Source organism: Mytilus edulis, chromosome 3 (assembly GCF_963676685.1).
Source record: "Mytilus edulis chromosome 3, xbMytEdul2.2, whole genome shotgun sequence".
Taxonomy (NCBI): Eukaryota; Metazoa; Mollusca; class Bivalvia; order Mytilida; family Mytilidae; genus Mytilus; species Mytilus edulis.
Window position 1 is genome coordinate 18,670,426 of NC_092346.1, and position 19,721 is coordinate 18,690,146.

Genomic DNA, 19,721 nt, shown 5'->3' on the forward strand with positions numbered 1-19,721 from the left:
CCATTGTTAGGTATAAAAGAATAGATATTAACCAAAATCAAACTGGTACTAGAACACTAGCTACAAGAAAGATTTGTTTAGATTATTTTTTAATTTTTCAATTTTAGAAAAGGGGTTTATTTAGGGACAGGGTTGAATTTTACACAGTGTTTAGACTACCATATTAAAAGGAACATGTAAGCAAATTTGAAATCATACTGTTACCTACTCAATGTTTACGAGTCAGGAACCTGTAGTAATTTTAGTTTTTGTTTTCCTGTCATACATCATTAATAAGATAATTTTGACTTAAATTAGGCTATTAGTTTCATTTTTTTTATTTTCCTCATTTTGTTTATTAGGGGAGCACATATGTCTAAACCTTTCCTTGAGATTGGAGTCTTTACTCATTATCTACAAATTAAGTCTACTTATTCATTTATAAGTGGTTAAGTTTCTTGAAATAATGGATTTCGAGTGAAAGGTTCCTGTTTTAAGAATTTCATATCAAATTTGATTTTTGTTTTTTACATCAATAAAACATTAAACACAGGTGTTGTTTAAATTGCCTGTCAGTACAGGTGCTCCCGTTAGGATTTAATATGTATCACATGTGATGAGTGTCTTGCTCTATTGGTTGTATATTTCTCAGAATGCCATGTAATTACCAAGACAAACACTTAATTACATAATATAAATAAACATAAGATATTCTCAGTGTATGATAAAGCAATTAAGAAACCTTTCTCACGACATCTTCCCCCTGGAATCTGGAAGTTTGCCCTCATAATCAAAATTAATACTTTACAATTTCAAAGATGTAGTAAACACTGCCAAAGTTTATTAGAAGTTTTGAGCTGATGTATTCATCTTGAATTAGTCTCAAATAGATGTAGACTGCTAATTCCCCCTATGAATATGAAATCAATTGAAGCCTAAGACTTTGAGCATCATTTTTTAAGACTGTTTAATATTTCTTTTTTTCTGTCATTTTTCTATGAACTCTCTGTACTTCATGGAGATTTTTGTCTTCATCTATAACATCTATAACCAGATTTTGTATCAGAGCTGAGACATGAACAAATTACACTTTTATTGTGATAATGTTAGGTTTTCTGCATGTTGAAATTGTAAAACTGTCTGAGTCAGACAATATGAAGTGAAGACAATGAAAAAGCTAAAAAGGTTTATATTGTATTGTGAAGACAATTAATTAACTCTTAATATCTATAAAATAAAGGAAATGTATAGGATACTTCATTGGATCAGCAATTCCAAAGCACAAATAATTAAAAAAATATTATAAATAAATGTATATGCTATATAAGCCATAGATTTTGGTATAATTTTACATTCAGCTTAAGCTCATTAAACTTTCACTGAAAATTAAAAAAAATAATTGATTTATCACTAAATCCAAAATTGTGAAAAAACTTAAACAGAAAGTATCAAACATCTGCCACTGAGACAAAATTCTCTCAAATAACAAAAAGCATTAAGATATGACATCTGTATTCTGAAAAAACTGCTTATCTGTTTAACATATTGATTTGTGTGATTTCTTGTTTAAAAAACATACATACAAACATATAATAAATTTCACTGATAATTCTGGGTCAAACTTTATATCATTTGGTTGATTCTTTTGTATTACTCCAAAGCCCCCAATACAGGATTCCCAACTCATATATCATAGAATTCGACAAAAATGATAGCTGTCTGTATACAGCGGGTGTATATGTACTGTGGCATGAGCCTATGTGCTCCTGTTGTATGGTTTTCACTGTCTGCTAACAATTGGCTATAGATTGCTTTGACTTATAAATGATCTAGTTCCACTGGTTTCAATCTGTTTGCAGTTGGTAACAGTAATAAAACTTGTGTTTTTTATGGTTTCAATCTATTAATTTTGGTCTTACATTTGTTAAACCAATACGATTTTGGGTGTAATTAATGGCAGTATTAGTCTCTGTTAAAATGTTCGTGATTAAAAACAGTGGTAATACTAGGGCTTAAGGGGACTACCACTCGATTTTTTAGGGAGGGGAGAAGTATTTTGACAATGAATATTCTTGCCTGGTAAGAGCTGAAATTTAATAACTTTGTATTAGACAGGATGAAAATGAATATACCGGTACTGCAACTGAAAATACAGGAAAAACTTTGGTATAAATATTAAAATAAAGTTATGCTGCAATGATCTGTTTTATAGAATAAAGATTTGTAAAGAACTATCACTAGGTTGATACCATCTGCTTGTTAAGGCTTAAATAATAATTTCCCATTCATGAATTACGTAATCATGCTCTAACTAAGGTTTGTTCTTGGGGCAATTTTGACCTCAGATGGGTTTGGCTGATTTAATTTGGTGCATTTGATTTTATGCACAATTTACATTTTTCGTTAACCAACAATTTGAGACAAATAATGGATTTTTGAAGTTTTTTTTATTTTATTTTTTCAATCTAAGAATTCTGTTAAAGTTCAGATATTTGTATAATGTGCATCTCTTACATTCTGCTTGAAGCATCTCAGCAGTTTTTAGTCTTCTAATTAAGGAGAACATGAGTGTAATACAGCACGAAGTCATTCCAAAACTGTACTTGAACCTTTTAAATATCTTTAAGGGTTTTTAGACTATAGTGCAATTATCTAACTCAGTGGTTAGCACCGTAACAATCAAATTTCTAAGTCTCACTAACTACGGTAGGACAGATGATGTTACTAAAATAGACTTCTTAAGGTACCAATCAATAAAATGTCTTCAACAAAATGTGTAAAATAATTGAAGAGATAATGAGTAGTATTAGACAAAGCATTATGTTTTTTGTACTGTAATTTGTAATTTATCAATTCTTAATGGATTTCAAGGTCGTTCTTTGTCCAAGGTTGAATTGCAATGGTCTCTTTGGTTTTCAAAGGACAATAATTCAAGGTTTTGAACTAGTTAAACTCAGCATAATTCTGGGTTTGTTTAATTAAAGCTTTTATGTATCTAGCTGATATAGCATTAGGGTTCTTTTTATGGCATAGATTGTGTGAAAGAGAGGCGAAAGATATCAATAGAATATTCAATCTCATATAAGTCAAAAACAAACTCAGACAATGCTATGGCAAAAAAAAAACAAAAAAAAACGACCGATAGACATTAAAAAGTGGAAAAAACACAACATATAAGATTGGAGATTATTTGGAGCAACAAAGATCACCACCAAAAAACCAGGGTGAAAATCTGGAAATAATTAATTTAGAGTCAAAGGATTGGACTTATGTTGTTATAATATTTTTTTTTGGTTTCAATTAAGACTATTGTTTTTTTTCTTTTTTAATTTCAGGTATCATTAAAATACCAAATTTTGATTTTCATTAATTTTCATGAGCAATTTTGACCCACTTTAAACTTTTTTTTCTCAAAAATCAATACACCCAACCCCTTTCTCCATCCCCCCCCCCCCCCCCCCAAAAAAAACTATCTTAGAGTTCACTTGATTGAAGAACATTTATCTTGTTAGAGTGATTTGTACAACAGCCAAGTTTAGAATAAAGATGTTCTGGTCATCTATTTTGTCTCAATGCTGAGCCATGTTCAATCATGTCTGGGGTGTAACATTAGATAAAATCTGTTTTTATCTGATGCCAGAATTAACAGGTTAACATGCCACTAAAAACTTTACATAAACCAATTACAAACTATTAGCAATAATTACATTGTCTGTTAGGTTAAAATAATAAAATCACTGCCAAAGTGATTAAAACTGCACATGAAGTATTATAAATGCCAGATCGAAGATTTTTATGTCAATCAAAATGGCAGGAATAAGAAGAAAAACAAAATTGTTGGCATCAACTACTAAATTTTTAAAAAGTTTGTATTAGCTACACCACATTACCGCTCGGCTTACAGTGGAAGTGCCAGGATTTGAAAAAACCAGGGCACCCTAGAATTGCTCAAGTTGAGTTTAACTGAAAGCTAAATGTTTTGCCTAAAATGGTGAAACAGTAAAAGAATCAGAAATGGAATAGAAAAACACAATTTTTTAGCCCAAGTTAAGGGGGACGTCCTAGGGTAGGGGGCTGTCAAAGGCTCTTCCTCTCACCACCCCCTTTTCTACAACAATTACTTTATAAATATTCCTTATACTATTAAGTAAAAATTTTCTTGATTGATCTGAACAAATTAAGCAGATTTTAAAAGATATGATATGTTTAGGTCATCTCTGAGCAATAAATAGTCAGATTAAAACAGTGTAGGGTTTTTTATGTCTACTTTTTGTTTCTTCTTCTAATTTTGCACTTATTACTATGCATTTTTCTCTTAAAATGAAGGAATTTTTATATCTAAAAACATCATATTGATATTCTGTTCATAGTGGCCTTGTCTGCATTACACAAGCAATAGATTTTAAGTTCATTGCAATATTTGTAAAGAGAAATTTTATACTTGACAACATAAACCTTCAAATGTAATCTGCGGCTTGATTTTCTATTAGTTGATTAAGTTCCCAAGCTACGCGTAAACTTCTTTTTCTAAGTAATGCTGAAAATTGATTAAGATTTTTTAAAAGTTTTCTTTGTTCACATTGTAACAATTGCAGCATCTTTGTGTTTTAAGCCAGTTGATGATTAGCTGTTTGTGGGATAACTGTCAGTATTATGAATTTCTAAGATTTCTCTTCAGTGTTTCTTCGCTGGCTGGAAATTAGATGCAGAGTTTTTCAAAAGTAAGCTGCAGGAAGCGCTTTGTTTAGTTTTAGATTGGAAATGACGGCCTTAGATCTTTATTCCATAACTAGTTCTATCATGTCTTCTTTGTAAAGGAAAGCATAAATATTGGTGCTGTTTTAATCTGCTAATGTTATTTGTAGATTTGGAAACTTTTGATAAATATCTGCATATTTATCTCTGTCTGTTTAATTTTCCGTGATATTAGTTTCAATATTTGTGCTATTTTGAATTGCTTGTTTTTTGTAAATTCAGTAAAATCAAGCTAATTTCGTTTGTGTCTGTTTAATTTCTAGAATAAGCGCAAGAGGTTTTGACCAGGGGAAAGTATCCTTTGGTGGAAAAACTATTTTTAATAGATTAAATAATCCGTAGTCATCAAATAGTTTTGATAAAGATTATATGACAGTAAAAAATGTATAATGAACACAAATAGACATATTTAATGAATTATAGCTTCCACAATGGAAATTACTAATGAGATTTTTCTATATTTATGGTATCTTGCAGTTACTGTTTTCCTTGGAAATGTTTTTTTATAAATTCTAATAGCTTTCAACTCTTTAATACTTTTTTTTGCAATGGAAAAACCAGAAAGGTCTCCAAGGTTGGACAAAGTCTGTTCTAATCACAGAATAAAAACTTGTTTTTTTTTCGCCCTGTCATTTTTATCCATTTAGACAATTACAATATTACAAATATGAAGAAAAAAAATATAATAACACACTGATTGACAGATTATTTTAGTTGATTTATTGTCAAGGGATCAGAAGGCTTTTACTGATAATGGGTAGTATGTCTGGAGGGATTTCTCTATAACAGATAAGAACTGTTGGCTTCCATGTAACAAATCATACCTAATAAGACCTATAACACCTAATCTATTACTAAGACTAGGTTTATTATGTACTTTCAACAAGTCCTATTATGTTAATGATGACTTGTTCTCATTTTAAAAGCTGTATAAGGCCATATATACTTGTGTGTATATCTGAGAAAATAATCTGTTCATGTTTTTTGGGGGGCATTTTTATTGGTATTTTATTATTGTGGTGAACAAAGCATAAAAAACATTATGAACTGTACTTTGACCTATAATGGCTTACTTTTATAAATTGTGACTTGGATGGAGAGTTCTCTCATTGGCACTCATACCACATCTTCTCATGTCTATTAAAAAAGATGATGATTTTTTTATGTTCATGAGATATTTATTTGAATGATATGTATGTGTTAAGCAGTAATTTATTGAGTGATTGTTGGAGTTTAACCCCACTTTTAAGCACTTAGCCAAATTGCCTAGAGAGAATTACCAGCCAACTTCAGCAGAATAACTGGCAATTCCAGTCAATTAATTTTGGAGTTCACCTGACCTGCCACTGGTGGTTTCATCCTAACAACCTTATAGGGGAAACAAAGTTAAATTTGTTTTATATTTGGCTGAAACATAACTCCATCATATAAGAATATATTAAATGTTCCTGTGAGTGTTTACCATTTTGTAATTTATTTTTCAGTTGAAAGAATTAGTAACATCTCAAGCAGCAAGAATTTCAGAGATGGAATCCCATTCTTCATGAAATCATCTGAAAACAGATTTTTGAAACAGAATTAACAGTTTTGTACAGACAGATCAAAAAGTTTGTTTCCTATCATGTGTTATCCCAGTGAATTGTCGATTTGATCATTTAGTACATATGAATCTCTCTGGATTTTCATTCAGCAGCCAGACATTTTGCTCACTTCCAGTATTGCTATTATAGTCTGTATAGTTGTCAAAGTTCTGATAAGGAAACATGTACTTAAATTTAGCCTCAAAGGGCTTCATGTAAACAATATTTTATTAGGAATTATACAAATACATTTTACATACACATTCACAAATATGATTCAGTAACAAGCAACAAGTGCTTATGTCAGTCTGTCTCCATCAAAGGGCTCAAGAATATGTAGACCAATGATAATCCTTTATTATCAAAAATAGTTACCACATTAGGCTACTTTCAGGTAAAACTAAACAAAAATGAAATGAGTTAAATTTTCTGTCTGTTTTAGTTGCAGAGAGGTGTCATTTAGACAGGCAAAGAACTAGTAACATAATTTGTCATATAAACTTAATTACAACATAGAAATATGTTACTGTGATATTTCGTTCTTTCTGTGTAATTTTTTCCTCTGAAAGGATATTTATTTCATATTGAAATAAGTATTTAAAGATCTTTTTTTGTCTGTATTAGAATTCATGGCATTGTCACAAAAGGGACTTTATCAATGTGTAAATTTTCATGACCTTGTTCAATGAAAACTGTATGTTGACCTCTATCTTGATTTCATATTTTTGACCTTGTCCAATGAAAACTGTATGTTGACCTCTATCTTGTTTTCATATTTTTGACCTTGTCAAATGAAAACTGTACGTTGACCTCTATCTTGTTTTCATATTTTTGACCTTGTCCAATGAAAACTGTATGTTGACCTCTATCTTGTTTTCATATTTTTGACCTTGTCCAATGAAAACTGTATGTTGACCTCTATCTTGTTTTCATAATTTTGACCTTGTCCAATGAATACTGTATGTTGACCTCTATCTTGTTTTCATATTTTTGACCTTGTCCAATGAAAACTGTATGTTGACCTATCTTGTTTTCATATTTTTGACCTTGTCCAATGAAAACTGTATGTTGACCTCTATTTATTTTCATAATTTTGACCTTGTCCAATGAATACTGTATGTTGACCTATTTATTTTCATAATTTTGACCTTGTCCAATGAATACTGTATGCTGGATTTTATCTTTGTAATGTTTAAAGTTGATGAACTGTATGTACTCTTGAGATATTTTTCCAGGTTTTTAGGTTGCTTGCTCATTGATGTATGCCCCACATCTCTATTTATTCATATCCCATGAGCCTCTAATGTTTTCTCAGATCTAGAAATTGTCATTAGTTATCAAGTATGTAAGCAAAAAAATCTCTGTGATAAATTTGTTGTTATTTCAGTTTCATAATTATTGCATGAAAATTATTAATGTATGAATTTATTTAATTAGGCTACAGATCTAACATTAGATTTTTTCCTTGAATCCCATTGTTTATTTTTTTTAACTAATGGATGGTGAAAATTCTTTAATATACATCTATTTATCATAATGGAAGTACCTCACTCTTGGGGTATGAAACTCTAATGAACATAATGGGAAAACATTAATTTAATACTCAGAGGAATTTTTGTTTTCATTTATTTTTATAAAAAGTTAAGTATCTGTTTGTTAAAATTGTACTAATGAAAAACATGATTGTACTTTTATTTCTTTTTTTATTATTACTGTCATAGAAATTAATTTTCGTTTTGTCCTTGATAGTGAAGTGATAGCTATTTTTAGACTTGAGTAACACAATTATGTTATAACGCTTTAGCTCACCTGGCACATAAGGCAATATGAGCTATATTACCATCACATAGTGTCCATCATCTTTTTCTCTGAAATTACTTGACTGATTTTAACCAAATTAGGCAGGAACAATGTATTCAAGGTTTTCTACAAATGATATTCTTATAATTATTCAATTCAATGTATCACATAAGGACAGACCCTCTTTCAATCTGAAAGGATTTTTTTTTTAAATCTGGCATTTTCAAAGTCTTCTCCACTGAAACTAAGGCAAATTTATTTAAACTTTGGTGGATTGGTGAAAACAAATCTAACTAAAAATAAATCTCAACTTGAAAATGGTGAACCAACACCTGAAGTGGTTATCGTGCGGTTGGGTAAAAATAAATCTGTTAAAAATGATCTTCTTCTGAGCTTATAAGCATAAAATTTGCTACTTGAATGATTAAGCTGCTTATCAATCTATTTATATACTTTCCTAAATATTAATTAAAATTATTTTGAAAATATGATTGAAAAGTTAATATATGGACACCAGGGGAATAGTCTGTTTCTACATCAAGTTGTAATTAGAGTGATATAAGGCATACAGTAATGATTTGTTGTTGTAATTGTTTTCTATTACTGAATCATCTCATGCAAGAGCAGTGACTCAGTGGACAGTTTTTGCAATGACAGAATAAATGAAAATAAAAACAAAAATGATGACGTGGCTTTCTGAAAGACAAATAAATAAATCAAGTTTTTGCAATTTTTTCAGTCCTTTTGACATAATGATACTTTGTTACTGTCTGTAAATATAATTATCATAAAGGCAACTACCAGTCAAGCATGCCCATAGTTTTATGCAACGCGTCTCAAAAATATCGTATATAGTGTTATCAGAAAAAGTTGCATGTTTTGAAGATGCAATGTGTTGTTTATAAATTTAGAACATTTTATGACTGGGAACAATAGTATATGTACTGATCATTTTTTAAACTTCATTTTAAATTTGATACTTTGGTCAAAATCTATCCTTGTTCACTGATGGTAACTCAATGTATTCTTCATCTTTAGTTTTTCTGTGTAATGTTTTGTAATTGTTTTTCGTCTTTTTGTGCTTTTTATTTCCTCGATTGTGTTGTGTTTAAGTTTAAATGGACCAATGATTTTCCACCCCACCTCACCCTATTGTCTTCTTTCTTGTGTTCTTTTGACATTGTTTATAACCAACTTGATTTGGTTTTTTTGTCGAGCCTGCAACTTTTGTTGCAGAAAGCTCGACATAGGGATAGTGATCCGGCGGCGGCGTTAGCTAACTTTTTAAAAGCTTTATATTTAAGAAGGTGGAAGACCTGGATGCTTCATACTTTGTATATAGATGCCTCATGTTACGAAGTTTCCGTCAGTCACATGTCAAATGTCCTTGACCTCATTTTCATGGTTCAGTGACCACTTGAAAAAAAAGTTCAGATTTTTTGTAATGTTGAATTCTCTCTTATTATAAGTAATAGGGTAATTATATTTGGTATGTGAGTACCTTGCAAGGTCCTCATGCCTGTCAGACAGTTTTCACTTGACCTCGTCCTCATTTCATGGATCAGTGAACAAGGTTAAGTTTTGGTGGTCAAGTCCATATCTCAGATACTATAAGCAATAGGACTAGTATATTCGGTGTATGGAAGGACTGTAAGGTGTACATGTCCAACTGGCAGGTTTCATCCAACCTTGACCTCATTTTCATGGTTCAGTGGTTATAGTTAAGTTTTTGTGTTTTGGCCTGTTTTTCTCATACTTTATGCAATAGATCAACTATATTTGTTGTATGGAATGATTGTAAGGTGTACATGTCTAGCGGGCAGATGTCATCTGACCTTGACCTCATTTTCTTGGTTGAGTGGTCAAAGTTAAGTTTTTGAGTTTTGGTCTTTCTATCTAATACTATATGTCATAGGTCAACTATATTTGGTGTATGAAAATATTTTATGATCTTTATGTCAGTTACGCAAGTTTTATTTGACCTCGACCTCATTTTCACTGTTCATTGCTCAGTGTTAAGTTTTTGTGTTTTGGTCTATTTTTCTTAAACTATAAGTAATAGGTCAACTATATTTGTTGTATGGAAGCATTGTTAGCTGTACATGTCTGTCTGGCATGGTTCATCTGACCTTGACCTCATTTTCATGGTTCATTGGTCTTTGTTTAGTTATCTTGGTTAATAAGTTTATGTGACAGTTTTTAATAAAGCTTTATACTTATGACTATCAGCATAATATCAATGATTAGTAAAGAAGGCGAGACATTTCAGCGTGTGCACTCTTGTTTTTACAGAATATTGGTCTGTATCATGTGTGCATAATTTTACAACGTGTACTTTTTTTTAAAGTCAGGAATATGTTTTCCATTTGTTTGATGTATTTGAGCTTTTTATTTTGCCATTTTATAAGAGACTTTACAATTTGAATTTTCCTTGGAGTTTGGTATTTTTGTTATTTTACTTTTAACTGAATCAAGCTTTTCCCCTTGATTTCAAGCGCTACCAATTTGTTTTTAAAAGCTCTTGTTTCAATCTAATTGGACATTACCATTTGCTATAAAATATTTGACATATCATGCATTTTTTATTTGAAGAAGATTTGATATTTTTCTTCAAAAGTTTTATTTCTTTGTTGTTATACATAAAAATATTTCAGATCATGGAATGTGATATTTTTATTTATTTTAAGTTTAGGGAGCTACCATTTGATTTTTATGGGGGGGCTAGGATGAAATTTGAAAAAAATAGGCAGGACAGGAGTTCTGAGTAATAAAAAAAGGCAGGATGAGACACTTTGCAAAAAAAAAAGGCAGGATGACAATTTATGAAAAAAAGTCAGGACAAACTAATAAAAAAAAAGGCAGGACCGAATAGAGTGAAAAATAAAATGGCAGGACAGAGATTACAACTAAAAAAAAATGCAGGACAAAATTTTTCATCCTAGCCCCCCCATAAAATTCAAATGGTAGCTCCCTTATGTTAGAAATTAAGCACCTTCTGTTATTTGTTTTATATGTATGAATATTTATAGAGGAACAATTATGGAGTGAATAGCTATAATATTTTGTAATTAATATAACTATTCTTTGTAGATAATACTTAAATCAACCTTTAAGCACTCAGTGTTTAATTTTCATGTTTAATCAAATAAATAACATTGCTGGCATTTTGCCTGCTATTCTTTGAGAGTGTCTTTTTGCAGTAAAACGAAGATTTATAGATTTTTATATTAATTCTTCTACTGTAAATTTCTAATAAATTTTCTGGTTATTGGCAAATAAGATTTTATCCTCATCAGAAAAGTTACAAAGTATTAGATGTATGTTTAGACTGTGCAATATTTAAAATTTATAATTTCAGTCAATTGTTTATACTCCATATATATAGTATTTTGATTTAGATTAAATTTTGTAAATTAATTTATGATACCGGTATACAGAAATTGATAAATTACATTAGAAAATCTTGTAAAAGAATCTAGATTTTAACAATATCACTAAATAAGCTTTGACATGATTGTCTAGAAAAATAAGGTGTCGCTCACCTTGGTCTATGTGCATATTAAACTAAAGACACAGATGGATTAATGACAAAATTGTGTTTTGGTGATGGTGATGTGATTGTAGATCTTACTTTACTGAACATTCTTGCTACTTAAAATAATCTCTATCTATAATGAACTTGGCCCATTAGTTACAGAGGATAATATTTTGTTAAAATTTACAAAAAATTTACAAAATTTATGAAAATTGTTAAAAATAGACTGTAAAGGGCAATAACTCCTTAAGGGGTCAACTGACCAATTTGGTCATGTTGACTTATTTGTAGATCTTACTTTGCTGAACATAATTGCTGTTTACAGTTTATCTCTATCTATAATAATATTGAAGATAATAACCAAAACAGCAAAATTTCCATAAAAATTACCAATTCAGGGGCAGCAACCCAACAACTGGTTGTCCAATTCATCTGAAAATTTCAGGGCAGATAAATCCTGACTTGATAATCAATTTAACTCACGTCAGATTTGCTCTAAATGCTTCGGTTTCAGAGTAATAAGCCAAAATCTACATTTTACCCCTATGTTCTATTTTTAGCCATGGTGGCCATCTTGGTTGGTTGGCTGGGTCACCGCACACATTTTAAAAAAATGATACCCCAATGATGTTTGTGGCCAAGTATGGTTAAATTTGTCCCAGTAGTTTTAGAGGAGAAGATTTTTGTAAAGATTACAAAAATTTAAGAAAAATTGGTAAAAAATGACTATAAAGGGCAATTACTCCTTAAGGGGTCAACTGACTATTTTGGTCATGTTGACTTATTTGTAGATCTTACTTTGCTGAACATTATTGCAGTTTACAGTTTATCTCTATCTATAATAATATTCAAGATAATAACCAAAAAAAGCAAAATTTCCTTAAAATTGCCAATTCAGGGGCAGCAACCCAATAACGGTTATCCGATTCGTCTGAAAATTTCAGGACAGATAGATCTTGACTTGATTAGAAAAGCTTACTTGGCCTTTTAGGCCAGGTGAGCTAAAAAGAAATTAGCATTAATCTTTTTACTATGATACTCTGTTTGATGAAACTTGTCAAATTATTGTGAAATGCACAAGGTTTAAATGATTTGAAGTTGTGTATGCTTGAAGTCAGTAATGTTACAATAGTTTTAAGTTTGCATAAATAAAACTAAATATCTAAAGGCCCGATAAAGAAGCCAGCTTAAGCTCTAGATGTTAGATTTCTCACGATGTTAAAGACCTATTAATAGCTATAGGCTGTTTTCTGCTCTTTGATTGGGTTGTTATCTCTCTGATATATCCTATAGATATAGGAAGATGTGGTGTGAGTGCCAATGAGACAACTCTCCATACAAATAACAATTTAAAAAGTAAACCGTTATAGGTTAAAGTACGGCCTTCAACACGGAGCCTTAGCTCACACCGAACAACAAGCTATAAAGGGCCCCAAAATTACTAGTGTAAAACCATTCAAACGGGAAAACCAACGGTCTAATCTATATAAACAAAACGAGAAACGAGAAACACGTATATATTACATAAACAAACGACAACTACTGTACATCAGATTCCTGACTTAGGACAGGTGCAAACATTTGCAGCGGGATTAAACGTTTTAATGGATCCAAACCTTCTCCCTTTTTCTGAAACAATAGCATAACATCACAACAAAGAAAAACATACGATAAAATATCAATTGGCAGACTTAACTCAATCAAAAAACGTATGATTAAACAATGAACGAATAAATTTGATCTGCGATATCTGAATACAAATGCACAGTTAATTAAATATTAGAGACAAACATTCATGACCAAAAAGCTAACAAACAAATTCAAAAACAGGACATGACTGAAAAATATTTAACCAATCAATGTCCTATTTCCATTTTCAACTTCACTAGGGCCAAAAAAATCCTTGACGTCTGTCTTTCTGTTTGTTTTTCCATTTTTGTTGCCCAATCTAATTTAAGTTTCTTCATGCAAATTTTATGGAAGTCATACACAATGCTAAGAACCAAAACTTGCAGGCAAGAATTTGGGCAGTGAGTTACTTACCATTCCAGAGTCATGCCCCTTTATAACTTTGAAAATTGTAAAGCTTGACCGAGTACATTGATGTACTCAGACACATTCATCATTTTTATTCTCTGGGTCAACATATTGGGCTACCTTTTAGGACTTATTATTTTAAGATATATTTTTTTAAGTTTTTGGTGTTTCTTCCTTTCAGATATGTCATTGTGACCATGTTTTTAATTTTTTTTTTATTTCATTCTTACAACCATTTGTAACATTTATTTTATTTTAACATGAAACAAAATGTATTTATTGACATCTTTACATCATTATGTGATTTTGCTAGAATAATAACATCAATGTCAATAATAAATATGACATGCTATTATCATACTGCCTTGGAACTGATCATCATCTCATACTATACTGCCTTGGAATTGATCATGATCTCATACTAGCTCAAAGGAGTTTTTTAGCAAGCTGTGATATCTTTGTTAAAAGAATCATTTCCCCCATAATTGTATGTCTGTGAGTTCATTTATTCTTTCAGAAGAACTGCAAATGGAAATTTTCTGATTTATTTCTAAAATGACAAGATATGTTCATAATATATATCCCCTAATTCTCTCTAATTATACATTGTTGATCCGCTTTAAGATTTAGGGTTTATGACCTTATCACCAGCACAAAAGCTGTAAGTAAGGGATTTATATAGTAAGTCTTACAATGCGAATCCTTGCGGTAAGCGTAAATTATAAAAAAACAATTAGCTCTGAATTATTTTCTCCTTCTTTCCTTTCTCTTGAAAGTTTTCTTTTACTAACAGCAATAGATGATCAGAGTTCTTAAATTCTGATTGTAAATTGCCCATTTTGAAGTAGTGCTTTGTCTCTGATAATGAGTATACCCATTCCTAGAAATTTCATAAGGTTTGTGTAATCAACTCTTCCTACAGTTTTCAACCCAGATCCCTAATAATTTCACATTTCTGGGAACTTTTACATTTATTTTACAAAGATGTTCAGTTAAGAGCATTCTTCATTTTTTAAGAAACATTCAACTTTATAACTAGGCTATTTAAGTTTTTGATCTATTTTATGTTGAATTCTATTGGTTTTATTTTACAAGGTACTTATGAAATGTGAAATCATTAACCAAATGCAAGACAAAATAAAGTTTTCTTGGCCTTCTCTCTTTCAACTATAAAAGAAACAATCACAAAAAGAATACGGAAAGTTGAAATTCCACCCACTTGCACCGATTTTTATCTTAAAATAAATATGAATAACAAATTGAAAATGTTATGTTCCTATTAATTGGTCTAATAGAAAAGAGATTTTCACAAATGAATGTAGGTAAACATATAACAAAAAATGAAAGCTATGTCATCAAGAATTGGCGAAACCTAATTACCGAAACAATTAATGTTAGAGAATGCCAGACTTAAGTACAATATTGAAGAGAAAAACTATTTTGTTCAGTATAAACTTGGCATATTTCTGTAATATATTATATATATATATATTTCCATCAGCTATATTATATTACCCCCTTCTTGAGGCTATATTGCATGCAACGGACACCCTGTTTTGTTACACTTTTCCCCAGTAATAAGGATAGAATGACTTCATATTTGTTCAGCAAACTGACAATAGAGAATTGGAATCTGTTTTCACTTTTTATACGCCCGTCAAAATTTTGACGGGACGTATTATGGTATACAAATGTCCGGTGTCCGTCCGTCTGTCCGTCTGTCCGGCGTAAACATGTCGCACCGTAACTTGAGAACGACTTATCCAAATTTCATGAAACTTAATATAGTTGTTTCTTATGATGGTCAAATGATCTGTATACTTTTTGGTGAAAATAAGATTTAAACTTTTTGAGTTACAGCACTTTGTAACTAAAACAGGGGTGTGTTTTTTTTCACATGTCGCGCCGTATCTCAAAAACATTTCTTGATTATTGCTTAAAACTTTACACACCTCTTAGTTATATTAATCTTAATATCTGTATACTTTTTGGTGATGATTCAAAATTTCATTTTTGAGTTTTTGAGTATTTTGTAAAAAAGGGGGAGGGTTTTTTTACATGTCGTGCCGTATCTCAAAAACGATTTATTATTATTGCTTAAAACTTTACACACTTCTTTGTTATATTAATCTAAAGATCTGTATACTTTTTGGTGATGATTCAAAATTTCATTTTTGAGTTATTGAGTATTTTGTAAAAAAGGGGGAGGGTTTTTTTACATGTCGTGCCGTATCTCAAAAACGATTTATTATTATTGCTTAAAACTTTACACACTTCTTTGTTATATTAATCTAAAGATCTGTATACTTTTTGGTGATGAATCAAAATTTTATTTTTTGAGTTATTGAGTATTTTGTAAAAAAGGGGAGGTTTTTTTTTACATGTCACGCCGTATCTCAAAAAACAATTTATGATTATTGCTTGAAACTGTACACACTTCTTTGTTATACTAATTTAAAGATCTGTTTACTTTTTGGTTTGATTCAAAATTTTATTTTAGTGATATTTGTAAAAAAAAAACAGGGTGTGGGGGGGGGGGGGGGGGGTTCACATGTCCCGCCGTGTCTCAAAAACAATATGTGGTTATTGCTTAAAACTTCCACACAAGACGTCGGGCGTATCATGCGCTCATGGCGCAGCTGTTTATTGGATATGTCACACTTACTTTCTTTTCTCATACTTTAGATTATGACAAGGAATATCATACATGCAACTTTTTGTTTTAGTTGCTTTTACACAATATTTTTATGACCACCATTTTTACATGTTATTTGTAATAAAAGCTGACGTTTTTATAAGATATTTGTTTGTTAGAATTATGTTTATATATTAAGGTAGACTTCTTGTATTGTAGTTTTTATCATGTAGAAATGTCAATTCTGTCCCTCCGTAATAGATTTCTGTAATATTGTACATTATTGAATTGTGATATGAACATTTATTTATTTTCTTATTTATTTTGTTGACCAAATAAATTATAAACTTTAATTTTGTCTTTCTATTTTCTAAATGATATTTGCTCAGGTGTAAAATCTTTGCTATCTATTTAAAGAATGCCATGCTCTGTAAATGATATCATTTGCTTGCTTGTTGTGGATTAACTTTCAGTGCCAAATATTTCATGCTTGTTCAGGACAGATTGTAAATGGAAGAAAAACTTTGAAACGCCAAAGTGTAGGTGTTACATTATTACCTTGAAAAAGCAAGAATTTACTCTCAAGGCAGTATCTGGAATCTTTAAAATCCCAGAAAACTCTCCAATTTACCGAAAACTATTTGTAATAGACTGAAAACCAAAATTTATAGTTTATAGTCAATTCAAATTAATTTTAACTTTGAAAATTGTTTTTGTGTCATGTTAAAATGTGATTCAAATGAATAAGAAAAAATTGTGTTATCTAGTAGTCTTGATGTCCTTTCCTTTTGTCTAGGAAACCTTGGTTTCAGAACCATTTGACTTGATTATTTTTTTTGTTTTGACTTGGGATATAATGTATTTTTTGCTGATGGACATTCACAACCCAACTCTGTAACATTATAATATCAAAATAAGAAAATGTTGTATAATTGCCAATGACAAAAAACTCCACAAGAGACCAAATGACATAGAAATAAACAACTATGGTTTACCATACAGCTTTAACAATGAGCTAAACCCACACTGCATAGTCCTGTCCACTATAACTAGGCCCTGAACAAACTTAAAATAATTCAAATGAGAAAACTAGAAACAGCTAATGAAAGTGTGTTTAATTCGTATGTTAAAGTATGTTTAAACTCCATCATGTAAATCAATGATATATCTATATTATATCTTCTAACCGATAATTTATACTTATGAGTAATTAAGAGGCTTTTAAAACTTCACCAGTAAGACTACAGACAGATTGTGAACATTATCTCTTTTAATTAAAACACAGTCTGTTACAAGTATAATAAACTTGATTACATGACTCAGTAGGATTAAAAGCACAGTGATTATCATTGCATTAAACACAGAACAAAATGTGTCCTTTGTCTTGCTTGCAATATGGCTCCAACTTAGTTAAATCCAGGTTTGGCAGGTGACCTTGCGACCTGATGTCTCATTGAAAAGGACATGCGACCCTTAATGCAGATTTATTGGTTTAACTTAAACCCTTTCGAAGTTGCTTAAAAGAGATTAAGTTCTCTAAGGCCATTTTAAAACGTTATCTTGCAACCTAAGCGTGTATCCTACAGAAGCCCCTGCAATTAATGTTCCAGAATGCAAGATATAAGGGTGCTGATGGCACTCACATTTTGGTAAAAAGCAATTTAAATGTCATAAAGTTGAAGAGCTGCATACTCATTACCTTGTACAACTATTTGTGATTTACTGAAGATTCCATGGTCCTTGACATCATTTTTATCGTTCAATAACTGCTTCAGTGATTCCCTATATAATCCACCAAATTTCCCCACAAACGGGGGCTGGAGGCGCTCCCCTGGATCCGCCTATGAGATGTACCAAGCCTTACAGACATGTAATATAAAAAAGAAGATGTGGTATGTACACAAGAGACCAAAATGACCCAGACATTAACAACTATAGGTCACCGTACGGCCTTCAACAATGAGCAAAGCCCATACCGCATAGTCAGCTATAAAAGGCCCCGATAAGACGTAAGCATTTCAATATTTCTATACACCATTATCCACAATTTAGTTGACATATTGCTCATATGTGTATTCATGTGGTTTTGTTGTTTAAATGTACTTTAATCATTCTAATCATTTTCTGTGCTTTATTTTGTAATTCATTTGATTGTATAGCTCAAATTTTGGGCACCATGATTGGTTAATAAAATTATCTTATCTTATCTTATCTTATTGCTCATAGCACCTGAGAAACAGGCTGAACAATGCAAACTTGACACTGACTAATAAACCATGGAATTTAGGTCAAGAACATGCATTTAAACACTGCCACCGCGACAGATATGTACACCCTATAAGCATGATATTCACTATATTTAATTGACATATTCTTGAATTATCTGAAAAACAGATCAATCAATAAAAACCTTAATACTGTCAAACAAACCAAGAATATTAGGTTAAGGTCAGATGAAAACCTAGATTACAGAAATGTACACCTTCATATTCATTCCATACAAATAATACTTGAAAATTAACCCAATACTTTTCCTAAAATACTTTAAAGCATATACAAAGATTTAAAAGTCACCGAAACATGAAAATGAGGTCAAGGACATAGGACATACGACAGATTAAAACGTCGTCACATAAGGCATCACTCCAGATTTTATCGGTCAATATTAAGTTTCGTGGTACCTGGGTTCTCAAATTCTTTCATCACACAATTAAATCATAATTATATAAGCAGACGAGACATTTTTGCTTTTAATTTGCTTTTTTATTTGTTTATGCTTATTGGTGATCTTCATTATTAAATATTAAATAAACACAAACTTTTATTATATTTACTTTAGCAATTTTATTTGCCCTAACAAAGTTTCATTTTTTGTTATTGTCGCTTATAAACTTCGTTTTTTTTTATCAAATTACTCCAGGGATCTTTGACCGTGTAACGCAAAAGTAGCCAAGTATAGTTTAAAATGAATTAATCAGAAAACAAAAATAGAAAGAGAATTTTCACGGTAAGGTCTGTTTGTACATGGACTATGGGATAAGGAGGTTAAAAAAAATACATAATAGCGAGATTTTGATAAATTAGTTGATCTTGTCATTGCTCATGAATAAATGATAGCGAAAGGAACCGTCTGAGCTTCTGCTGCATGATTATTTTTTTTTTTTTGGGGGGGGGGGGGTATTGTCAAGTCTGTGTAGGTTTGTTATAGCCTATTAGCGGTACCAATTTTTCTGCACATGATGAGCGTCTCATAAGTTTTAAATTCTTGATGCCAAAATATTTGAAAAGCAAAAACAGCAAAAAACAACCTAATCATGAAACCAAAAAGGTCAAAACGTATAGCAAAAGCCAAGGAGGGAATAATAGCTCAACATGAGGCATATATATTCCTTGATTTGAA

General features: G+C 30.9%; 1 protein-coding gene across 1 annotated transcript in view; it reads left to right on the forward strand.

The window, feature by feature from the left end:
* The window catches only part of LOC139515948 (serine/threonine-protein kinase Nek9-like), a 109,270-nt gene extending 102,843 nt beyond the window's left edge, over positions 1-6,427 (forward strand). Inside the window, exon 25 of the mRNA XM_071305735.1 lies at positions 6,219-6,427. Coding sequence (XP_071161836.1) covers positions 6,219-6,281 — 63 coding nt within the window. The 3' untranslated portion in view covers positions 6,282-6,427. The remainder of the gene's footprint in view (positions 1-6,218) is intronic.
* The last annotated feature ends 13,294 nt before the right edge of the window (positions 6,428-19,721 follow it).